Genomic DNA, 27,373 nt, shown 5'->3' on the forward strand with positions numbered 1-27,373 from the left:
CCCGGGATTGGTTCCCTGCCTTGTGCCCTGTGTTGGCTGGGATTGGCTCCAGCAGACCCCCGTGACCCTGTGTTCGGATTCAGCGGGTTGGAAAATGGATGGATGGATGGATTGTCAATGTAATTGTGTTGTCATTGTTATAACTGTTGCTGTCTTTTATATATATATATATATATATATATATATATATATATTATATATATAATATACACACACACATAAACATTTATATACATATACATATATATACATATCTACATATATATACACACATACATAAACACACACATAAGACTTACTGACTGAAACGGGATTTCATTGACAATCATGTTACGTTATTTTTAAAATGTTTCCTTTTTTTTCATAACCTCTTTAACACACTACTTCTCCGCTGCGAAGCGCGGGTATTTTGCTAGTATATATATATATATATATATATATATATATATATATATATATATATATATATATATATATATATATATATATACATATACACACATACATGCAGTTTTAATAACACAGAAATCAATATAAACATTAACATCATTATCATATGAGAATATGAAGTAATATATAAGAAGCACATTTCATATAAATATAAATTATTAAACAGTAAAATCTTCTTTTGTAATTTGCTACCGTGGCAATTTGTGTGTCTGTCCAGGATTTTAAATGACCTGTAGGTCGCAAACCGTTTCACCTATACACTTGAAATGTGGTACACATATAGTACGTCACGTCTACTATCCGCTTTATGGGTGATGATCGTTTTAGTCTTTTTATCTTTATTTTATTTTATTGTAGAATGAACTCCTATCTGCGCACAGCAGGGCAGCCGTGGGCGGATGCGTATGGTGTATTCACTCCATGTTATCGTGCATTGCGCTGTCAGTGGTATTTTGATAAAAGAATTTGAACAACATATAAGAAGCGTATAAATTATTAAACAGTAAAACATTAACATTTAAGAAGTAAAGTTACATTAAGTACTACTGCAGTGCCTTCGGGTATACCTCATTTTTTGTTTGCCCATTACATGCTTAAATGTATACATTTGTTTGTGCACCTACCCGAGAACACGCGACATATAACCGAGCGTGGGAGAAGCATGGATTTTAAACACGCGTTGAGTTGATCTGCTGGTCTCCCTTGTGGAATAACTGGTAATGTTTGACTAAAATCTACAGTGAGTAAAACGACATTACGTCCTATTTTTTTTTTTACGATCTCTGAGATCTTGCTTTTTTCGGTTCAAGGCTTCATAAGCTCTTTTATGTTGTATGGTGTACTTATCCCAAACCATCATCTTTGAATGTTGCAAGACTTTCGCCTTGTATGTAGATCGGGGTAATTACATTCATTGCATTCCTAGTCTGAATCACAATGTGATTGTATGGGTGGTTACCTGGCACTGTACGGTTGCCACCCGTCCTTTAAAATACGGAATGGTGCCGCGTTTGAGAATGAAATTGCGCGTCCCGTTTTGAATCAATACTGGACGGGATTTATCCCGTATTTTTTTTATAATTTTTTTTTTAAAGCAGCGTCTCATGCAAATCATCCCACACGCATTTTATGAAGATGCCTCCTTTCCTACTTTTGATTGGGTAATACTTGATGTCATCGTTACTTTGATTGGTCTTTTTAACTGTCCAGTGAGGAGGGCGTGTCTTTTAAGTACAGTCTGCAAAGTGTTGGCACTGAGATGTGGCCTCAGCGGCAGAGTTGAAGCCCCTAACGTTGCGGTCAGCAAGTCGGCTAACATCCGCCATGTGCCGTCTTTCAGTTGCGAGAAGCAGATCATAGAATGGTTGAAACTGTTGCCCCTAACGTTGCGCCACGGCGTGTGGTTCGTTTATACCTCGTGTCTTCTCATGAAAGTTTTATCTCGCGAATATGTTATTGCAATCCGCAGCGGGAGCGTTTCTATAAACTTAATTTAAACTTACGTTTTACACCGTGCTTTGTTTCCCTTATGAACATGCTTGTATGCTTAAGTCGCTCCGTTCTCAATTGTTTAATTAATTTTTTGCTGTTTGCGGCTCTTCCTCCATTTCCCCCTACTTCGTTCTTTTATCTCGCGAATATGTTATTGCAATCCTTAACGGGAGCGTTTCAATAAACTGATTGAAAATAGTTTTGCATTTACCTTTTTAGTAAAAGGCGAGCTTTTAAGCCTGAGAAATCACCCCGTAAATGCACACGTTTAATTGCACATGTGTTAATATGTATGGTTACACAGTATTAAAAGACAGTGAACAACGTCAGTTACCTTTGTTCCCGCGTTTGATAAAAGGTGAGCTTTTAAGCCTGAGAAATCACCCCGTAAATGCACACGTTTAATTGCACATGTGTTAATATGTATGCTTACACAGTATTAAAAGACAGTCAAAAATTAACGTCATTTACCTTCGTTCCCGCGTGTGACTCGTGCTGTAAATCTCTTCCTTGTTTTTAGTTCACGTGATTACGTAGGAGGCGTGATGACGCGATACATGACTCCGCCTCCTCCATTACAGTGTATGGACAAAAAATATGTTCCAGTTATGACCATTACGCTTTGAATTTCGAAATGAAACCTGCCTAACTTTTGTAAGTAAGCTGTAAGGAATGAGCCTGCCAAATTTCAGCCTTCCACCTACACGGGAAGTTGGAGAATTAGTGATGAGTCAGTCAGTGAGTGAGTGAGTCAGTCAGTCAGTCAGTCAGTGAGGGCTTTGCCTTTTATTATTATAGATATACATACATACATATATATACACACACATTATATATATATATATATATATATATATATATATATATATATATATATATATATACATACATATACATACATATACATATATATACACACACATTATATGTGTGTGTGTGTGTGTGTGTGTGTGTGTGTGCATGTGTGTGTGTGTGTATATATATACACATACATATACAGCAGAACCTCGGAACCGAAGTAATTTCCCCCATAGGATTGTATGTAAATACAATTAATCCGCTCCAGATCATACGAACTGTATGTAAATATTTTTTTTTTTTTTTTAAGTTTTTAAGCACAAATATAGCTAATTAAACCATAGAATGCACAGTGTAATAGTAAACTAAATGTAAAAACACTGAATAACACTGAGAAAACCTTGAACAACAGAGAAAACTAACACTGCAATAGTTTGCGCTATAGCGCTACCAACTGCTGGCTAAAAACACTTTTTTTAATGAGTTTTAAGCACAGAGAAAAAAATGAACATTTGAAAAAATCCGTAATTTAATAAACCACCAAGAAAAGTAACATTGCACGCTACGAACCAATCACTGTAAACAGAAGTGAAAACAAAAACAAGCCCAGTGAATTCTTTAACTGCCTTCTATACCTTGTGTCCAGCCCTCTCTCTCGCTCGCTTGCATGTGTGTGTGTCTCTCTCACCCTGCCTGTATGTGTTTGTGTGTCTCTCTCACCCTGCCTGTATGTGTGTCTCTCTCACCCTGTCTGTATGTGTTTGTGTGTCTCTCTCACACTGCCTCTGTGTGTGTGTCTCTATCTCTCGTGTGTGTGTGTGTGTGTGTCTCTATCTCTCGTGTGTGTGTGTGTGTGTGTCTCTCACTCTCTCGCGCTCTCTCTCTCTCGCTGCACAGGAAATGCACAGGGAGAGACTGAACACATAAAAACCGAAAGGGAAACTGGCTTGTTCGTATACCAAGTGTGTGGTCGTGAACAGATGCAAAAGTTTGGCAAACTTTTTGGTCGTAAACCGACTTGTACATGTTCCGAGACGTTCGTGAACCGAGGTTCCACTGTATATACATACATATACAGTACATATACACATATACATATGCATATATATATAGTCACAGGAGGCTGGGGATCAGACCCAGCCAGGATGCCTGGAAGGACCAGGAGGTGGTCTATACGTCCCCCGGGCCACACTGAGCTTAAGCCATTGTTATTTAATACGTTTGAAAAAAGAAAAAAAAAAAGAATCGATCTTGTGGATGTTTATTTAAATAAAGATTGAGTGTGAAGAGGGTTAGAGACAGCTTTGAGAAACCAGGGTCAGCGCACTGCTGCACGGAGGAGACGTTCAGTTGTTAAAAGAAGGCACGAAGAAGCCAATTGTGAATGAGGAAAAAAAAAATCATCACAGAGGAATTGGCAAGCTTAATGTATCAGCTGATTTTGGAGATGTCACTGGTATGTTAACAAATCCCCTTTTTAATGTGAAACATTTCTGACTAGTGACATATGTTATTTATGTAAAAGATTAAGTTAATTTGCAATATCGCATGAACGTGCTTATTTTTAGTAACTAGTGCATGTTGGAAATAATGAAAAAGTGTATGTGTATACAAAATTATTATAGTATGAATGAAAATATGAGTTTTTTTGTATTTTCTTTGTTTATTTAAGGTTATCAACCTACTCCTGTTCCTGTTACTATTGTTCTTGCAACCTGTTTATTATTAAACAGCATCAAATAACAAAAAGGAAGAGTTGTTCCATGCATCCGCTTTAATCAGCTAAAGGCCTTTTTCAAGTTTGGGCAGATATTGATGCAGTAAACCTAAATAACTTGACAATCAGGCAAAAGTGAAGGCCACGCAACATCACCGTGCAGGGAGATCAGCTTCCCCAGGAACATCTCCCACAAAACTTCCAGTTGGGCCACAAAAAGTTCTCTAGCAATTCAATGTAAAATTCTGAAGTGACGGTGACTGTTGCTCCCCCTCCTCAAAAAAGTAAGGGCCTACAATGCCAAATTCTGCAATGGTGCACCAAATTGAAACACACTCACTATGCAGGGATCTCTGATGAAGTTCACAAGGGTTGCTTTCAGCCCGATAGTGACAGTTTTGCTTTTTTGCACAATCATTCAAAAGGAAACATGACTCATTGCTGCACATAACAATAGCATCTTGATGAACAGTTTGCAGAATATTTGTGTACAACTCTCTATGGCTCTCCCAGTGAGTTCTTGCACTTTCATCATTTCGTATGGATGGAAATTAAGGTCCTCATGCAAAATTCTCCTCAAAGATGTGTTGAACATCTAGGAGACTGCAAAATTGATGTCCTTACAGCTTTGGTGTTTTCAGGTGTAGAACAGTCCAAGGACAGCCTGGAGATTTTCTGTTGTACCAGTCTGTTTAAATTTAGCCACCCACTGAAAAACTGGTTTCCGATTTGAGACGTCACCGTTAGGAGGAATGCTGAAGTGCGTTCGGAAGGCGTGTTGAGTAGTGATGATGGATTAGTTGTTTTTGATGAGCGCTTTGGCAGTGAAAGCAGGGTGCGCACCGAATCAAGGCATGTTCATGACTGAAAACTACAAAGGATCGCCTATCAAAGGACCCCCATCCCAACCCAGTCAGCTGTTTCTACCTCACACAATGACCTTGAGAAATGTGGTACTTCATTTTGGCTCACCCTTTAGTACCTGCCAAATAATACAAAGAGTACATGACACATGTTTCTCCCTAATCAGTGCTCATCCAGTGTACACACTTTTGTATCCCCTGGCAGCGATCAAACCTAGAATGTCAGCACCTGAGGTGAAGCTTCAGACGTTGTGCAGTGGCTTAGAAAGCAGCACACATCACTGACAACTATTATACAGCAGAGAGAAAAAGTGCACTCCAACACATGAAGAATCTTATACTTTAACCAAGATCAACATAGAAGCAACTCCACACACCATCGAATATCATCTTTAAAGACTTGGCATTGTAATTTATCTGTGCCAAAACAAAGCAGAAACCAACTGTAAATATCAGTAAACATCCAGCCTATATGATATACAGTATGTTTGTCTGTCTAGTGTGTTTGCGTCCAGTCTTATATGTCTATATATATATGCATTTATTACACTTCAATAATCTTTCTGTTTATTAATAAATTATATTATGTTTCTTGAAACAAGAGTGTTTTAGTTACCTTGATATAAGTCTAAAGGCTGGAGACCCCCTCCTACATCAGAGAAAAGTTAGGTAAAAGAAGAAGGAGCCTTGACAAGTTATTTGATTAATTATCGGTATTGCTGAAGGCATGGCTAAATTAATTAACCAAATTAAAATTTCTTTTTCAAATCCTACAGAGGCCTTTAGCAATAAAAATTAATTCAAGTAGCCCATGGCTTAAATAGATGAAATCCTGCCTATGAAAATGATTCACTGGTTAATTCTGTGCTTGACAAAACTATACTATTAATCTGATATGTTCATCACAGACAGACAGACAAATGAATGTGCATTAAACATACAAAAGTGGTTTATATATATATATATCTAGTTTATATAGTTTATCTAATTGAATCTAATAAACTGGTCATTAAAGTTGGGCTTAAAATCCAAATCATGCACTAACACTAATTATACTTTCTGTCATGTTGAGTCAACATCCAATAATGGTGAACACATATATAAGGAGCTTAGCTAAAAGGCTCGTTTAGAAAAAATATTGGTTCTTTAACTGTCCATTTAGATAACACTGAAGCAAATGCACAGCATGACGAGAAGTAAATTAGGTGAATCTGACATTTTGATCATAGTTACTATCTTAATTACATTTTCAAACAAAAGGTGCAACTGTTTTTGGAGTTACTCATGGCATGAGTTTAACCATAGGCTAAAAGCTTTATATATGTGAAATTATAGCTTGACAACAATTCTAGGATACGAAACATTTAAAGAAGATCCTATACAGTATTCTATAAATATTTAGTTTAATTAAAAAAATATACATATACCTTGATAACTTTAGTTGTGCAAGTTCAATATTCATTTTGTCAATCTTTGGAGGTAATGGACAATTTTCCTCTGGGATAAAGTAAAACTGGTTCTGCAAAGTTAAACGCCCAAGATCTACCTCTACTGCATTGTGTGATATAGAAGACTGAGGGATGAGGATCACTGGTGCTTTTATGTTGATGTCCATGGTCATATGAAAGCTGTTCTGAGCAAAATCTTTGACACTGGAGGCAGCCTTTTCTGCTGCTTGGGCCGTGGCAGCACTCAGTGCCTTCTTTGCATCTTGAAAATTGTCAATAAATTTCTAAGGTAAGAAAAATAGTAATACATTTTTTTCTTCAGAAACAGACATTCTTTTACTTTTAGTATATTTTAACTAACTGTCCACACAGTGTAAGCATATTCTGCCCTTCTTGGATAATTCCTAATTATTATAAGTGTAAACTTACCCAAAAACATACAAGAAACTTGTGAAGATATACAATCTGAATGCAGCCAACTCTAAGAGTAAGGCTTCCATTGCCATTTTCAGCATCAATATAGTCATCTTCTTCATCAGCAAAGGGATACAACACCATTTTAAAACTGAAAACTTCATCTCCAACAATAGAGACAATCTTTTAATAAAAAGAGGAAAAAAGAAATGGCAAAGTAAGTACTATAAACCACCCCAATCTACCAATCATCTGAACAAAGCAAACACTAATTCTGGATTGAATGCCAATTCATCATCGTGTCTCCATCCTGTACGCACACATTTGTTCACAAAGTGCCAGTTTAAAAACAGCAGTCAACCTAATCTTTACATTCAGTGTGGATGTATCCAAGGAGACCATGATTTAGACAGAATGGAAAAACTATACCATTGTCTTAAATTAGGCAGTTTAGTAATTATTATTAAAAGGATCATTAAACAAAATTCTAATCACATTACATCTAGCATATAAATCACATATAATCTTTAGTGTTCATCAGAGAAGGGCGGCACGGTGGCACAGACCACAGAAACCCAGGTTCGCTTCCCGAGTCCTCCCTGCGTGGAGTTTGCATGTTCTCCCCGTGTCTGCGTGGGTTTCCTCCGGGCGCTCCGGTTTCCTCCCACAGTCCAAAGACATGCAGGTTAGGTGGATTGGTGATTCTAAATTGGCTCTAGTGTGTGCTTGGTGTGTGGGTGTGATTGTGTGTGTCCTGCGGTGGGTTGGCACCCTGTCCGCGATTGGTTCCTGCCTTGTGCCCTGTGTTGGCTGGGATTGGCTCCAGCAGACCCCCGTGACCCTGTGTTCGGATTCAGCGGGTTGGAAAATGGATGGATGGATGTTCATCAGAGAAGTTCGACAAAGCTTTTTTCGCACTTGATATATACTGTATTCACCATTAACCTTGTTTGCCTAATATTTTCCTAGAAATTTTCAATGCAACTGGCTTATGTGAACATTGTTTTGCCAGTGCCCCAGGTCAGCAAAGGAATAAAGACAGTATGGACCCTCATGAGCAGCATTTCTCAAGGTGAACAACTGAACAGGGACCAATAAATAGCTGCTTATGTCGGTGTGTCAGTCCGAAGCTCATCTTGTTTGTCTTCAAGGGCAACTGCTGACCTCACAAGTTTTCACACTGCATGGCACCCCAGTAGAGACTCACCTGCCACAGGTCAAGTTACAACACAAACTTAAAAGTTATCAAACAATATGAAAGTGGAAAAGCAATTCATGTTATTGCACAAAACCTTTGCAAGTCCCACACTAAGATAAATGCAATTTTACAAAAATAAGGAGATTTACTTGTTTATATAGTGATATTATTGCATCTTATGCTGTACAGCATATTTGACCTCTCACCTATAATTACTGAGATACATCCATATTGACTTGGTTTCCCAGTGCCGGCATATAACCTGTACGCTAGTCAATGGATACCTGTACAGTACTTGTAATATTCTCATTATGGTCTGCCAATGTACCTGTCAAACGAAAAGTTTTTTTGTTTTTTTTTAAAATACATGCTGTGTGGAAGGCTGGAGTACTGAGCGGGATGCAACATCATACATGCCCTAAGCAGAATGGCAATGATCTTAAAGTATGCTGTGGTAGAGCGGGTCCGTGGCTCAGAAAAACTTGGCCGTTTAAATAAATAAACAATGAATGTGAATGTGCAGGGGAGTGGGAGCAGGTGCAAGTGGTCTGCCGTGAAGATGCCCCATCTCCGGGTTGGTGGGGGGTGGTCAGCCGTCCGTGCGTTGCCTTGTCGGCACATGCGGGGCAGCAATCAGGTGATCACACATGCAACCGTTCCCCAGCCAATAAAGGGAAGAAGCAGGCACAGGAAAGAGAGCAGAAACAAGCTGGTGAACAGAGTGGAAGCAGGTGGGCAGGGGTAGATCCCCAAGGAGGAACAAGTGCCCATCACTAAGAGGGGGCTGTGGGTCGCTGTGATCTTGCTTCTGGGAGCTCTGAACCCAACACCATCGGTAATGTCACTGATGAGCTGGACAGTGAGGCACAACAATGAAGCAACAGGATGGTGCAAAAGTGCTTATTTAAAACAACAAAAATCTAAGACAAAGTGTACAAATAAATAGTGCAGTGCCTCTTAAATCTTCAAATAAATAATCCAATAAAAACAGGTGAAAAGGTGGAGGTTAAAACACGACAGAAAAAAATCCTTTAAAAATAAACGAGGTTAAAATAAATGGCTGGAAGCAGTCTTTTAAAAACAGATCCCAGTGCCTTTCTACTGGTGACTCCCCTGCTTCTCCTGTCCAGGTTATGCACCAGGGGAGCCACCCTACCTGCAGCTGACCTCCTTTCTGCCTTCTGTTGCTGGTCTGCTGGCCTTTCCGATCCCTGGCTCCGGTAGGCTTCACCAGACTGTGACTTGGGAAGTGAAAGCCCCAGCGTGAGCGCCCTGGTCGCTGGGGACTTCACTTCCCAAGTCCCGACTCCTACTGCCTTCTCGGCATTATGCGGTGAGCCAACCTCCTTCTGGTCACTCCCGCTCCTCACTAATGCTCAGCGGGAGGGACCACTACCGACTGTTCCCGGGGTGCCGGCCAAACAACCAGGCTCACTGTTCAGCTGCACCTTTGCTCGTTCATGCACCGGCTTTCTCCTCCCTGCTTCCTGCCCTCTTCTTCTCCTGTAACCTACATTCGTCTGTTTTCTTTATCATTGTTCTTTTTCTGTTCTCTACCCTAGCCGTCTCGTGCTTCTATTATTTATCACAGGGACGTGGATCAGGTGTGGCAATTAGCAGCTCCCGATATCAATTACAGATGCGGACGACTCCTCACCTGTGCACTTAAGCAAGGATCGCCCGCATCATGAATTCATCCAGGAACCGCTCCCGCCACACTGCCACGCCCCCTCTCTAAGCCACAAGTGCGGTGAATATTTATTTAAGAAGTGGCCTTTTTGACTTGAGCTGTGGACCCGCTACACCACAGTTGCTCCTGTTGAGTGTCTTTGGGAGCAGGAGCGACCATTATGCACTTGAGGTGCACTCGCTGGGAGCAGCCTTTGAGATGGCAGCAATGGGAGTATAGAGCCAGGTGGAGCTTGGATTGGCAGCGGTTTGGGCAGAGCAGGACTCTGTGGTTGCCTGCGGATGCTGTGGGATTGGCAGTGGGGGACACAGGCTGGATGAGGTGGAAGTCCGCACCTACTGGTTGACATCTCTCTGGGCTGCGAGGTCTGAACAGGATAAGCCACAGAGGAGTCAGTTTTAGAGGAAGGCACCAGGGCTTATGGGATTTTTTCCTGCACTGTGTTGTTTTAACCATATTTTTATGGATTTAATTATTCTGATTTTAACCTCCACTTTCACTTCATTTTATAGATTATTTATTTATATTTACAGTTTGGAGCACTATACTTTTTGGGACACTTGTTTTAAGGATTTGTTTTAATAAAAGCACTATAATAGCACTTGCACTTTTCGCCATCCCCTTGCTAGGTGTGTTTTGTCCTCATCTGCCATGTTCATTCCGGTCATGACTATCAACAGTGTCGGGTTCAAGAGGCTCCCAAAAAACGAAGAGGGAGCAAGGAGCTGACCCGCACCATCACATACGCATGCGTGAACATTTTGCGCGTGGCTCCTTTAGCTCTGTGATGTCACACTAGCCTCGGGCACTCTGAAAACAACGTTTGCATAAGCCAGCCACATGGTCGATTTCTAGGAAAATATTCAGTGAACAAGGTTAACGGTGAATACAGCATATTCACAGAAGAAAATGCTTTGAAAAGTTTTGCCAATCAACCTTAAGCTACACCATATACAGGTTCAGTATGTTTCAAGTCCAATTCCAGTAGATGTATCAATTATTTTTCAAGGTAATGCTATGTAGTTTATAATCATGTTAAGAACATAATAGTTTAGGATTACACATGAAGAGTGATAAAATGCTACTAAGTTATGTCAGTGTTAACTAAGTTAATATATACTAAACACACAAATTAACATTCTTTTAAAACTACTACATTGTAAACAATTTACTAAACAAAGATTCTACAAAAAACAAAAATAAAACTTGCCTCTTTATGTATAGTGTTAGGATCAACATCAATAATTTTAATGTCTCTAAGGCGAGTAAAAACTTCAGTTTGAGAAGACTGCAGAATTAGTGAGGCATCCATACCTGCAATAAAAAGCTAAATTACTGTTCTCAAAGCATGTTTTAACAAGCAGATAATGATAAGGAACCAAAGGTTGTAACGGCTGACCCCTTACCCAGCTGGCAGCTACACTTCCAAGACCTGTGGCCTGGATAAATTACTGAGGCTAATCTATAAATACCAAGCCGTACCTCTAACAGATAATATTTTCCCCTCAATCGACGGTTTAAACATAAGCACAGAAAAGCAGATATGTAAAAATAGGAGGATAAATATATTAAATTAAACAATAACAAAAAATGCAAATTTCACACATTGAAAATAAGTATATATATAGATATGTATATCCCTCCACCAAAGCAACAATGTGACAACATCAAATATACAATAACAAACCCTCCCTTGTCCCAGTAACATATAACAAAAACAAAACACAAATAACAATGAATGAATACGGAAAATGCCAATGATAGTGAACTTATGTCCGAGTATACAACTGTCCTGAATACGGATGACTGATCAACAGATAAGTGATGTGTTTCAATTTCCCGGGAAAAATGGAACAACCTCACCATGAATCCTCAGCGTATGGTGGATAATGTAGTCCAACCCTGGGGTCTCTGGCAATGACTGAATTGAGTAAGTCCGGCAGAATGAAAAACAAACTGGATACCAAAGCGCGATGTGGAAAAATAGCAGGGGTTGGTGGTTCGTTGTAGTGAAATGTAATCTCCGTCTTTCTCTTTCCTCCTGGGCTGTTCCCTCGTGATTGTTTATATAGTAATGAGCCGGATGTAATTAATTGATTGTAAACAGGTGCTTTCCATCTTGGGGCTACGGTCTCTCTTCATCATCCATCCCCCCTGTATTTACGGGGACGACATTCACTGACGTACACATTATAAACAGCAAATGGGACGATGGAAACAAAACACACTCAGTACAAACACTGAAAACACTATTACTATGTAGCCCCTCTACAAGGCTGAGGTGAAGGTCAAACAATTCAAGTCCGATGTGGCTGTGATATAATGTCTTGCATGACCTCTAGCTTATTTTTCCCTTTTGGGTTTAATATAAATTGCATATTTCACCTCCAAGTTAATAGACACTTTAACTTGTTAAAATTACATTTTAGTCAGCAACTTTTAACAGTGGATGATTGTTTTTTTTAAAATATGGATGGACGATAAAATATTGTGAAACAAATTTTGATCAATCACTCTCACACTCAACAACTAATTATCTTGTTCATAACCAGTGTGCTACAGACAGAAAAACAGTCCAGGTATTTTCAGGAAAATGAACATACTCTTCTTTTTTCACTACTCCCAATAGGAGTTGCCACAGCAGATCATCTTCTTCCATATCTTTCTGTCCTCTGCATCTTGTTCTGTTACACCCATCACCTGCATGTCCTCTCTCACCACATCCATAAACCTTCACTTAGGCCTTCCTTTTCTTCTCTTGCCTGGCAGCTCTGTCCTTAGCATTCTTTCCCAATATACTCAGCATCTCTTCTCTGCACATGTCCAAACCAACGCAATCTCACCTCTCTGACTTTGTCTCCCAACCGTCCAACTTGAGCTGACCCTCTAATGTACTCATTTCTAATCCTATCCATCCTCGTCACACCCAGTGCAAATCTTAGCATCTTTTACTCTGCTACCTCCAACTCTGTCTCCTGCTTTCTGGTAAGTGCCACAGTCTCCAACCCATATAACATAGCTGGTCTCACTACCATCCTGTAGACCTTCCCTTTCACTCTTGCTGATACCCGTCTGTCACAAATTACTCCTGACTCTCTTCTCTACCCATTCCACCCTGCCTGCACTCTCTTTTTCACCTCTCTTCCACAATCCACATTACTTTGTACTGTTGATCCCAAGTATTTAAACTCATCCACCTTCGCCAACTCTACTCCTTGCATCCTCACCATTCCACTGACCTCCCTCTCATTTACACACATGTATTCTGTCTTGTTCCTACTGACCTTCATTCCTCTCCTCTCCAGAGTATATCTTCCCCTCTCCAGGGTCTCCTCAACCTGCTCCATACTATCGCTACAGATCACAATGTCATCATTAAACGTCATAGTCCACATGGGCTCCAGTCTAATCTTGTCTGTCAACCTGTCCATCACCATTGCAAATAAGAAAGGGCTCAGAGATGATCCCTGATGTAATCCCACCTCCACCTTGTATGCATCTGTCACTCCTACCGCAGACTTTACCACTGTTGCAGATACCTCGTACATATCCTGTACAACTCTTACATACTTCTCTGCCACTCCCAACTTCTTCATACAATACCACAACTCTTCTTGAGGCACCCTGTCATATGCTTTCTCCAGGTCCACAAAGACACAATGCAACTCCTTCTGACCTTCTCTTTACTTATCCGTCAACATCCTCAGAGCAAACATCACATCTGTGGTGCTCTTTCTTGGTGTGAAACCATACTGCTGCTCACTAATCATCACCGCACTTCTTAGCCTAGCTTTCACTACTCTTTCCCATAACTTCATGCTGTGGCTCATCAATTTTATCCCCCTGTAGTTATTACAGTCCTGCACATCCGCCTTATTCTTAAATATCGGCACCAGTACACTTTTTTCTCCACTCCTCAGACATCCTCTCACTATCCAAGATTTCATTAAACAATCTGGTTAAAAACTCCACTGCCATCTCTCCTAAACACCTCCATGCTTCCACAGGTATATCATCTGGACCAACAGCCTTTCTATTTTTCATCCTCTTCATAGATGTCCTTACTTCCTCCTTGCTAATCCGTTGTGCTTCCTGATTCACTATCTCCATCTCATCCAACCTCTTCTCTCTCTCGTTCTCTTCATTCATCAGCCTCTCAATGTACTCTTTCCATCTGCTCAACACACTCTCCTCGCTTGCGAGTACGTTTCCATCTTTATCCTTAATTACCCTAACCTGCTGCACATCTTTCCCAGCTCGGTCCCTCTGTCCAGCCAATCGGTACAGGTCCTTTCCTGTCTACTTAGTGTCCAACCATTTCATACAACTCATCATATGCCTTTTCTTTAGCCTCTGCCACCTCTCTCTTCACCTTGCACCTTATCTCCTTGTACTCTTGTCTACTTTCTACATCTCTCTGACTATCCCACTTCCTCTTTGCCATCCTCTTCCTCTGAATACTCTCCTGAAATTGCCCATTCCACCACCAGGTTTCATAAGTTCACAAAATAAAATGAATCTAATATATAAATATATATCATGCTGTAAAATAATACAGATGATCTCAAAGATGTAGACATAAGTAGGAACTGATCACAATGTTTCTTTTATGAGGTTTTTTAAAATGGGAAAGCACACTTTACTTATGTTTCAAAGATAAAGACAAAGGAATGGCTGTATAAATCATATGATAACCATGATTTACAAAAAGATGATTGGTAAATGGTGGTGGACAATAGCCACTGCATGCCGCAACAAATAAAGGTCAGTCTACACAAAAGTTACAGTGAATGGATATGTCACTGCATTTACAATTTAATTATATTGGAGAAAATTATATCAGACTGCATTAATGTAAATGCTTTCAACTGGGTAATGTTCAAGCTAGTAATGTTAAACAATTACTTAATGGCTTTCAATAACAAATTGTCAAGTAGTTATATTTGAAAACAATTTACTAATGGTACTCCCATACAGTTTTCTGAATCTGCCAAAATAACTGCACTAGTTCGAACATAACAGTTTAACTTAAATAAAACAAACAATATTGGGTTTTAAAAGCTAGTTATTTAAATATTCAGAAATGATGAATACTATAAGTAATTAATTTTAAAAAATGTGCAATAAGCCAAAGTATTGCATTTCTATTTTAAAAAACAATAAACATATTTTTAATTAATTACTGACCTTGAACCTTTATATCAGAAATGTCACTATTTGCATCGCACACAAACACATTAAAAGCACCTAATTTGGCTGTTACTCGAAGGTCAATAATATCTTCATCACTTGTTGACTTCATATACGCTACAGGGAAACACAAAGTAAACCTTAGCTTAGATTCTAATTTTTAATATTCTGAATGCATCACATTGATACAAGAAGACAGGCAGGAAGGATAATAGCAATAACATTTTATGAAATTATTGTGGAATTCTGTACACATTGACTAGAATATGACATTTGATTAATGCAAGATAAATTATTCAATGTTCTATAATTAATGCTTTATTGTGGTTATGAGAAAAAATTGCATTAATCTTTTTCTGAAATCACACAAAATGCATGCACTATACAGTAATTAAGGTTTCATAGTCAATTAAACAACAAATTAAATTCAAGCATTTTTGAACTCACATAAAAAAAATGCTGTCCACTCTAGAGGGCCAAGCAAATACTTTTTAAATAAACTTAGTAAACATATTACTTGGTTTTGGTGTGAAAGATTTCTTTTCCTTTCCCGACTGTATTCTTACTTCATGTGCTTTATCTGTGGCAAAACTTGTTGAAGACATGGATTCATTTATGAAATGAATACTGGAAAGCAGAACTTGAGTGTGCAGAAGAAGATCAAGAGATGTAAAAGTTACCTAAAGAAACAAACAAGTGATGTTTACTTAGTTCTTCAGGATACCCATGCCTTTCTGCATCAAATTTATAGACAGTATTGAAATTGCACCAAATGAAGAACAGAGTGAAAGACCTTAACGTTGTTATTAAAAAAAGAACACTATAATTAAGCTTTTTGTTTGTGTATCTAATATCCTTGATTGTGCTGAGTTGGCAAGGCGTTTTCAGGGTAAAGTGGGTCAGAAAATGAGACAGCAACAGGGCCATATGCAAAGGAAAGCAGCCGCTAGAGACAGGTTTGGCTCATACATGTACTACTAGCCAGACCCACATTGTAACGGAGTCAGGCGCTGCTAAGGAGCTATTTAACTACAAGATCTGTGGACAGGCAATTGATGGAGAACTGTATAATAAAGAAATGTATAGAGTGCCCCAAATTCTAATCAAACTCTGTTTCTGCCTACATTTGTAAACCATTTGTTCCCCAAGAAGGAACTTGAACTGATGAATGTTCATTGGACCAATATTAGCAAGAATGCATAATGCTTTATTACTTATTTTACTGAGAAACTTTGTAAGCTTATTACTAAAATGACAGTGAAGCAATATTACTTTACTCTAAATCACAAAACTTACATAATTTAAACTAAAATGCACAACGGCTATGCATTGTATGAAACATCCTATATTTTTGATAATGACTCAGTAGCTCATGGAGTTGGAAAAGGCCTAACAACTGCACAAAAAGGAAATATTTATTGACTATTGCTCCTTCAGAAGAGACACTGCATGCTGTGTTTTCTGAGGAATTTCTAAGAGTATATTTTACTTCTGTTAACTGTTATAGTCCCTGAGACTTTATGTCTTGGACACATAACTTAGGAAATTGGGAATTATAAACTGAACGTTCTACCTCTTCCTAGCTAAACTGACAGTTACTTCCCAATGACAGACCTTATTGAGCAGCTGCCCTTGCATTTGTTGCTAAGAGATAACCGAGTAATACCTCCCCCCTCCTTGTGGCTATACTCCCTGAAAAGGACCAGTTTGGAAGCATACTTATGATGCTAGGAATTACAAGAGGAAGGTTTGACTGCTCCAGCTAAACAACCAAGTGTCAATGGAGTTGCTTACTTCTGACTGAGATTATTGTACAACTGTGCATGCAGTTATGGTGAATTCAGTGGCATGTGTACAAAAAAACACAAAATAATTTGTAATTTTGACAATGTCACTAATGCACAGTACTATTCTTCACCATTAGTCACAGCTGCAATGTTTTCGGCTGTGTCAAAATCTGTTTTCTTTTTTTGTAAGTAAATAAACTGCTGTAACTTGAGACCTGCTTGTACTCTATGCACACTAGGCCAATAGAGAGATGAGCAATTTAACTGGAATGTTCACTAATAATTTTGAAATTCCCATGTTTACTTTAAATATAGTCAAATATAAAAATAGTCAATATCTGTATTTTGTTTACTGAAACTGAAAATACATCTTGCAGTCTTAGTATTTCTTCATTTTAGCTAGACTGATATATTTAGTTAGCTGCTCCTTAGCTTGTGTCTAAAGTTTATAGGCAGCCAAGAAGATAGGTACCTATTACTCATAGGCAGGCGAGGCACATTTTTGGATAAAATAATTATGAATGTGCCAAGCTTAACATGACTCATCAACTACTAAAATTACACACACGCTACTGTTATGATGCGTGCCTCATTTCAATTCAAAGTTCATTAGCTTGATATTAGTCCATTACAGGGCATACTTGATGTCATTTATTCACCATTTATTCTGTAGCCAAGAACATAGTTGCAGCAGTAATGTTGTTGTTAAGTGCAATTGTGTCGATTCTGACTCATAACGACCCCTGCCCGATCCTGCGCCTTCCTCTCAATTTCTGATAAGTTTGACCCCATTGCTGCAACCACTGCATCAATCTATCTCATATGGGGTCTTCCTCTGTTTCATTGCCCTTCCATTTTACCAAGCATGATATCCTTTTCTAGGTAGTGATCCCTTCTAACAACATGTACAAAGTACATGAGACGGAGTATCAACATCCTTGCCTCTAAGCAGCATTCTGGTTTTACTTCCTCCTAGACAGACCTGTTTGTTCTCCTGGCAGTCCATGGTATATTCAATGTCCTATGCCAGCACCATAACTTTGAAGCATCAATTATTTGATCGTCTTCCTTATTCATTGTCTAGCTTTCGCAAACCAAAGGAAGCAACTGGAAAAACACCATTGCTTTGATCAGATGTACCTTAGCCCTCACAAGGGCATGTTTGTTTTTAAATACACCATCTGATTTCTTGACTGCTGCTTCCATGGACAATAACTGCCAATCCAAGTAAGATGAAGTCCTTGACAATGTCAATCTTCTCTCTATCTATCATGATGTTACTTGCTGGTCCAGTTGTGAGGATTTTTGCTATAGGCTTTGATTTTCATCAGTAAGTGCTTCAAGTCCATTCACTTTCAGCAAGCAAGGTTGTATCATCTTCATATCAGTCTTCCACCAATCTTGATGGCATATACTTCTGCATATAGTGTGACTTCTCAGATTATTTGCTTAGCATATAGATTGAATAAGTATGGCAAAGGGTACAATTTTGACGCATACCTTTCCCGATTTTAAACCACTCAGTGTTTCCCTGTTCCTTTTTGGTATAATGACTCTGTATAATCCTTCCATCTGTGCAATCCTTCACTATTGCAACTCAAGGTTTTAATTTCTTCTTCAGTTCTTTCAACTTGAGAAATGATGAACTTGTTTTCCATTCTGGTTTTCTAACTTCAATTCTGTACAGATTTTGTTGTAATAACTTACTTCATCTTCACAAAATGCTCTTTGAGATTTTCTGTTCAGGTCTTTAACTTTCTCCTTTATTCCTTCCATTTTAGCCTCTCTGCATTCAAGAGCAATTTTAAGGTCTCCTCTGACATCCATTTTGCTCTTTTCTTTCTATCTTTCTTTTGAATAACTTTTTGCTTCCTTCATGCTTGACGTCCTTGATGTCATTCCATAACTAACCTGGTCTTCGATAATTTGTGCACAATGAATAAAATGCTTTGTGCAGAAATGATCATATACCAGACAAGGTAGTAGTAATAAAAACAAAATAAATTTTAAATTAGTTTTCAAGGGGTGTTTTAAGTTGTGTCACACAAAGTAATTAATTGACTCTTGGGGCACACATTAACATTTGCAAGCAAATGTTAAACAGATATGTGGTGTACAAAAAAATATTTTGCTCAGACAACAAAATATGCAAGGTTTCACTAAGAGTAATATATCTCAGGTACTTTGGACATACAGTAATTGATATCAATATTTTAGTGGCATGTATAATAACATTCTTTTTCTAACTAGATGGTTTTTACATGCTACACGCTTTTTATAGGTTAAAAATGCAAATTACTGGTGTCTACATACAGTTCTGAGAAATACCTACTAATCTCATTTTGAATTTTCAGAACCTCTGCATATTTTTCACATTGGAAAAGATAAGATATAAAAGTGCAGATGTATTAACCGGGCAATGCTACATTTTACTTTTTGCAGATACCTTTAAAAACAAAATAATCCCTTTTGCAAAACAGGCAGGGAGTAGACTACTTACACTAATAGTCTGTTCTGTACTTTGGTGCTGTGTTTTAAAATTGGGACCATTCTTGTCAGCCTGAAAAAAAAAAGAAAAAAAAAAGATTTTGATAAATTCATACCTTATAATTAATTCCAGATAAAACGCTAAACATTTACTTTATGTATAACAAACATCGGGGCGTGGAGGTGCTTAATTTCCAATCTAGTAACCATGTGTAAGGAGTTTATACAGTACATGCGAGTGTGTGAGTGAGGGTGCCTTGCAAAGGATAAGTGTCTTATTATAAACGATGAGCTGCTTTCCCATCTTAAGACAAAAGTTAGTAGATTAGAACCTAACTCACCCTTATCCTTTGTCAATGCTGGCTGAAATGCGAGTGCCCCATCCAACATTTAAACAGCTCTCGGTCAATTTCTCTAACCTCATAAGTTTTCTTCTTTTTGAGTATGACTTGACTTTATAATTGTGGTAGCTCCTGAGTATGACTTGACTTTATAATTGTGGTAACTCCTTGCTGGATTGGAGCTTAGAACTCTATCTCTGAGTTTCCTGGTTTACTGTGGCTTCACGAATAGATGTTTAGTCCCAATAATAAACTGGATGGCTTTTTAATAAAGGAATAAATGACACAGTATGCAAGCTAGACAAAAGTTACTGGTTTTTATGTTGTTCTCTCTATTAAACCCCTATCAAAGATGAAACCTTTGAACTCCATTTAACTGTATATGTTAAGCTGGGTCAACTACTATGGCGGATGGCTGGGGCTGTTGCCTGGCAGTGACACCTCCGCAGTGGACGGACCGGGGTAAAAAACATACACAGGCCATTACCTTCCCCGGATTGCTAGGAGGCAGCACCACAGTGCTATGGCACCACAGATTCCCACAAGGCACATAGGGAATTGGAGTTTGGTGGCTCAGCCCTGATGGATTCCAGGGGTGCCACCAGGGGGTACTGCAAGGACTGTAGAAGCCTACTTCATCAGGATCCCACTTTACTCAGAAATGTTTCCAGACCAAGCCTATGGGACACTGGAAGTACTCCTGGGTATTACATAAAAGAAGCCAGCTGCCACTGTTCCAGGAGCTAGAGTTGGGAGGGAGAAGACAACACTTGCTGGAGGAAGAGTGGAGGCGGAAAAAAAAGATGACAAAGTATTGCAGTGGGCTGCTTTGTACTTGTAGTACTGTATTTTGTATTGTGCTGGTGTGGATATTGCTTAAGGGAAGAGTTTCCCACAAAATAAAAACACTTATGTGCTGTGCTAGAATGGTGTCTTTGTTTATCTGTGTCATGTTTGTGGAACTGGTGTGCCCCCTGCAGGCCACACTATATTATACATGCAAAATTTCCAGAATGTCCACTTAGCTGTTCAATAGTAATGCATGGTTTTGTGGTGTTGACCCTCCCACTACAACTCCCCAAATAAATTCTTGAAACTCCATAAAGACTATGTTAATTTCATGAACAATCCACCTCAATAAAAGGATGTTTGTATATCTGTGTGTTCATCCAGTTTGCCATGTCTCTGTCATTCCAAACGATGATACATTGTGAATGGTTTTAGTAATAAAATGCATTGCACTTGTCATTCCAATAGAATGGTGCATCACAAACATTAATACTACTTTTACAAATCAAGGTTTTACTGCATCCTTATTCTATTGGTATTATTTCTAAACTACAAACTGGGGATTTAATTGCAAATGACAGTAATGACTACTAGAGGTAGGAAAGAAAATTCATACTGATGTGTCAACATGTAAAATTTCAAGAAAATCATTTTGGCAGTTCTTGTGTGATTCGGGAACAAACAAACGGACAAGATGCAATCTGATTTTTGAAACGAGGTCCTCATGGAGCAAAATGAATACTTTCAAAAGACAGACAGAGGGCATTATGTTTTTTTGTTTTGTTTTTTTCCTTTATAAATAACATATAAAGAAGATAAGTTAGAGGAGAAGTTAGAAGAAAAAGGAAGGTGTGGCAGCAGGAAGGTTTGAGTAGGAAGTCAGGAGACAATATGCAAGAGTGTTTGTGGTTAAAAAAAAAAAAAAGAACATAAGGGGCAGTAGATAAAATGATTGGTAGGGAAAGCTTTCTTTTATTGTTTTGGAGGTGTGCTTTGTAACCCAAATACCAGTGTATAAGACAGGGCACTGTTTGTTATGGAATAAACACTCTCAAGTAAAACATAGAAAACTCCAGTACTTCGGAGTCATATTTGCTTATTATGCAGGTTGTTACTATATTATTTGAATTAATTTTGTTAATACTATGTTATATTTTGTTAATATAGATTTTTTTGTAAATACATGTGACTTCACTAAACTAATCTACTGTATGTCATTTTTGAAGTACCTGTTCTGTTATCCATGTATTCTCTTATCCATCACAGCTTCGGTCCCGACCCCTGATGGATAATCGAGGTTTTACTGTATCCTTATTCTATTGGTATTATTTCTAAACTACAAACTGGGGATTTAATTGCAAATGACAGTAATGACTACTAGAGATAGGAAAGAAAATTCATACTGATGTGTCAACTATAGACTAACCATGTTCCATGAAGATGATCCATATTCAGAAATGTTTTTCCTCATGATTATTAATACAATAAGACACTTAAATGTATCCACAGAGTCAAATATATATCTACATGTACTTAACACATATGTTCCAGTTTTTGAGTTAGAAAGTGAGAAATGCCTCAACTACTCACAGAAAAAGTCCTTTTGAAATTATAGTATAAACTTCCAATTATTATTTTTGAAGTGTCCTTCACATTATTTTTGGTAAAAATGGTAAAACATTCAAAGTCATACTGGCCAAACAAAAATAAGATGACATACAGGTGGAAAAATGGAAAAAAAAATTATTTTTTCTAAAATAACTTACTTTTACTTACAAATTTTAGCCCAAATACCAGTGCAAAAATCTATATTAGCTTTAAAATTTTTCCTTAAAAAGGGAAATAAGTATTGTGATTAAATGATTCATTGCAACTAATCACTGTAATCTTGACAATATCTCATGAATTTACATTTCAACAAGCAGGTTCATATGGTTGGAAGGATTTTCATTTTTAATTCTTCCATAACAAGATGGTGTTTTAATTTCAATATAAACTGATTAACAGTAGTACTTTCATATACTGATATGAAACACATTTTTTGAACAAGTTCTATTTTTTGAACTGTACATTTTAAGTGCAAGTAAGAACTTCACTTTACACTACACACGTGAGAGTAATGACCCTATAAACCTATATGATATGCATGTGTACAACCAGTAATATGACTAAAGTGGACACCACCTAGCAACTGTGTGGTAAAGCCAAAGCAGAAGGTGACGAAAAGAATTACTCTTTTGTTTTGGCATAATGTGTGGAGAAAGTAAGAAGCATGTTTAGTAAGTGGCTTTCAATTGAGCTGAAATGACTGCAAGTTGAAAAGAGGGATTTCCTATTGGTGAAATCTGTGCAATTAGAGACAGGGGAAAATATCACACAGCAATGTCAAGTGCAATACAACATTTTTTTCTCCCTTATGTGATTGCGACTAGGACTGTCAGATCTAACATTGCTATTCGAATGCAATTAGAATTTATGTAAAATAGATTTTGTTCGGAAAAGATGAAAATTCTATTGCCAAAGAATGGTTATTTGCTTTACCCACATTCATTTTGGGATCATGATATTCCGGATGTGCTACACAAAGCTGCCGTATTTTACTGATCTGTTTTTACTTGTTATATTAATTAGTAAAAATTACAGCCAGACCCCGTCAAACCATAGGGTTTTTTTCCATTCTATTACTATGCACTTTGATGTACAAATGCACACAGATCAGTTTTTCTAAACACTTCTAAACTGTACTAAAAGTGCCACTTTCCATCTGATTCTGTTCTATTCACTCTTAAACCTGAGATCACTGACTGTTGTTTAATGCTAAAGACCTTCTCATTAAAGCAAATGGAAAATAACTGTCATATTACTGAATTTCCTTTTATTACAAAGCTCTAAAACTCCAACTTGAAAGAGCCTCATTATCCAACTTATGTTGTCCCAGAATTAGCCTCTGTCTTACATGGCTGCTGGTTTCATACATAATGCCTAGAACAATAACGTGTAATCAAAAATATTCAGGACATCTTTATTAAAATATTGCTGCATCTGTAAAGGAGAAAAAAGAAAACATTTTGTTGACCCTGACGTGATACAACAACCCCATATTTCTGTGTCTGTGGATTTTTATTCTGAATCCTACTCCCTGTTGGACACTTCCAACATAATAAAACAAGCTTGCCTTCAACCAGCCTGCCTACAAATTGCTTTCATAAATTTTAACTGGAATTCCTTTAGAGGCAATTTGTAACAGAATATGAAAAACTTACTTGAAGAAGTGTCAAAGCCAGTATTGAACTTATATTCCATCTAGCCTGCTTTCCTCTAACTGGCCATTATTAGGATTGCTTTAACAAAATTAAAAATGTAGCCTAATAAATATGTTACAATGAAAATTTAAGTTAACCTATATTTATATTAAGAGGCTGAAATGTGGGATTAGGTTGTCCTCATAATGGCACATTAAACTGTGTACCTGTTTATTAGACGAAGTGCTCATTGCTCTAATGAAGAATATTCATGTATTGCCACTCTGACAAAACCTAATCGCATTGTCAATGCAACAGGCGTTCTTTTCACATGTTTTGAGTTGTTCCAACTGGGCAGCCAGGATGTGAACAACTATCTTTGCCAGCTGAGCCAAAGGAGAATTGTGTGATTTTTTACTAACAGGACTGAAATGAATAGAAAATTTTTATTTTGTTTTTACATCCAATAGTGTTAAAACCTTTATTTTTTATTTTATTTTATATATTAAGGGCTTAAACACATAGTTCATTTCTATTTTCAGCAAAAAAGATAACATTATTTTCTCCAGAATGTAAGTAAATAAAATTTTTGTTGTTCGTTGTCTTCAAACAGGCTTTAAATGTTTCCATAGTACATTTACTGTTACTGTCACTACCTTAAGAGCTGAATTAAAACTGTGTATGTATACATGTCCAGTGATACAGATATTTGCAAGCAGATGCTGTGTGGTGTTACTTGAATGTTAAGTTGGGCTTTAACTCTGTTATACATATAAACTTGTATACAACTCTAAGCTTCTGACTGGAGACAGCACTTTAGAAAAATAAACTGAACTAAACTTAAAGTATGTGTATCAATATACCTAAATCAACAATGGTGTATTTTTCCACAATTTATATAAATTCACTTCCTTCTACAAAATACTAATTTACAATCAAAAAAATAATGTTCTTCATATTTTTCCTATAACCAAAGTTTTCAAAGTTATAATATATTTCCTCTTATTTAAGCGTTAAACGGATGTTTTAATTGAAATATTTTATTTCAGTTAATCACTTGTAAATGTAAAGACCATGTGTTTTGTCACTTAAGAATATTTTATATCTTTGGTTAAAACTAGAAACCCTGAAGCCTATGAAAAAAGTAGTAATCCCGGGCCAACTTAAATTCCTTCGCACCTCTCCATTAGCATTTTTTGTTTTGCAAATGTGCCAATCAGTACAAGAAGCAACCAATCTGCTATCCCACCCCCCCACTGACGGAGCTGAAGTCAGTCAAAAAATTGTGTTTATCTGGGTGGGAGGTGCCTGGAGTTGTAAAGGGTAAATGATATATCATTATTTGGAATACATATATTTCATGTGTGTTCCATGTCTACAACGATCTGTGTAAATGTAGGATGACAGGAAATGTAAGGTTAGAAATGCAGAACACATACCTAAAACAGAAACTTTCCCATGTTATACTAATAATGACCTGAAGTGTATAATGTGTGAAGACTTTAGTCCAAATATCAAATAAACACGTGCTCTTTTATTAAAAAATATAAAAGAAAAAAAATCATTCAATTTACATGCTGCTGTCAAAGAGTTAAAAATCCAAGCTCAAATGTCAATCAACAGAAAGTTGATATGTATTCTTGGATGGTGCTACCTTATAACCAAAACATTGCAGGTTATAAGATGGAGAGGTGCGAAGTTATTTAATGTGGCCCATGATTACGACTTTTTTCGTAGGTGTAGGGATTCTGGTGTTAAATGTAACTGTAATGATGCAACAGATCACACCAAACCTTCTCTGTGATTATAGTAGAAGATGTTGAGTCACTGTAATCATATCATCATATATGTTATTAAGAAACAATGAATTTAACAAACTGGTAATCCTACAGTGCAGAATTTCTCTCCTACCTTAGCATATGACTTTCTGTAAGGCATTATGAGTTAAGCAACAGAAAGGATCAGAACTTCATTGTTTAATATGAATTTACATGTGAAAAGCACGTAAAGGACAAATATGGCTTTCCTGTAATGAAAATAGCTAAAGAGTAAAGAAAAAAGTTAAAACTGTGTTTCTTCAAAGAAACTCACTATTAAGAGTAATATGGCAAAAATACTTACTTTATGACATGATAAATAATTTGAAAATTGCTTTAAATGAATAGTGCAGTATTGCAAACCTTAATGTATTCCACCTGTAGAAGATCTTCTCCATGCATATCAGACGAACTGATAATTTGAAGAGGTTGGCCTTTCGAATCTACAATAAAGAAGAAACAAGATATTTTTTGCAGTAAGTTTAACCATTATAGAGGGTACTACTGCTTGTTTTACAGCTTAAACTAATATTACATTTTTCACATGACTAGCATGTACAGTATGCTATAAACCCAAATGGCAGAAAATGGCCAGGTCCTATACACATTAATGGCTAATTGTAATTGTGTACATCTTCAAAAAACAACAAAATATAATTTTTAAATTTTGCATATATCAACATTTAGCATTGGGTTGTTAAAATGAAAATGCAACAAATACATAACAAATATAGCCAGGTTGATTTCAGAAGTTGTTTAACCACTGTACATGCATTTAGATAAGAAACTGACAAGACCTCTAATAAAAGTTACTATGCATTTAACTGAGAGTCCATCATATTTCTTTTCCTGCTCCTGAAGCTGTAGGAGCTATGGCTCCCCACAATTATGTATTACATTTATCAATACATTTTATATTTAAAAATATTTTCTGACAAATATGTGACATTCTTGAGTAAATACAGCAGTAGGAAAAAGAAAGTTCAAGAATCTTAGAGACTTGTTGAGAAAGAACAATGCAGTTAATACAGGAAATGTGACATAACCAGTTACTAAGACAAAATGTCCAATTACATTTTAAATGGGGGTACTGAGTATTTCATGACTCTCCTTATTACAGATATCTAATAATGTAATACATATATAAACATATATACACATATATACATATACACATATATACACATATATATATATACACACACATACATACATATATATACATATATACACACATACATGCATATATATATATACACACATACATGCATATATATATATACACACATACATGCATATATATATATACACACATACATGCATATATATATATATATATATATATATATATATATATATATATATATACACATATATATATATATATATATACACACATACATGCATATATATATATACACACATACATGCATATATATATATATATATATATATATATATATATATACATTCATATATATATACATTCATATATATATATATATAATATATATATATACATTCATATATATATATATATATATATATATATATATATATATATATATATATATACATTCATATATATATATATACATTCATATATATATATATACATTCATATATATATATATATATAAATATATATATA

General features: G+C 36.9%; 1 protein-coding gene across 1 annotated transcript in view; it reads right to left on the reverse strand.

Moving 5' to 3' along the window:
* Window positions 1-27,373, reverse strand: part of vps13c (vacuolar protein sorting 13 homolog C) — a 608,306-nt gene that overhangs the window by 189,338 nt on the left and 391,595 nt on the right. The window contains exons 40-46 of the mRNA XM_051920790.1: window positions 26,086-26,165; window positions 19,547-19,606; window positions 15,777-15,939; window positions 15,257-15,376; window positions 11,280-11,383; window positions 7,197-7,364; window positions 6,747-7,051 (exon numbers count right to left, since the gene is read on the reverse strand). Of these exons, the coding sequence (XP_051776750.1) occupies window positions 6,747-7,051; window positions 7,197-7,364; window positions 11,280-11,383; window positions 15,257-15,376; window positions 15,777-15,939; window positions 19,547-19,606; window positions 26,086-26,165 (1,000 nt within the window). The remainder of the gene's footprint in view (window positions 1-6,746; window positions 7,052-7,196; window positions 7,365-11,279; window positions 11,384-15,256; window positions 15,377-15,776; window positions 15,940-19,546; window positions 19,607-26,085; window positions 26,166-27,373) is intronic.

This window comes from Erpetoichthys calabaricus, chromosome 17 (genome assembly GCF_900747795.2).
Source record: "Erpetoichthys calabaricus chromosome 17, fErpCal1.3, whole genome shotgun sequence".
Classification (NCBI taxonomy): domain Eukaryota; kingdom Metazoa; phylum Chordata; class Cladistia; order Polypteriformes; family Polypteridae; genus Erpetoichthys; species Erpetoichthys calabaricus.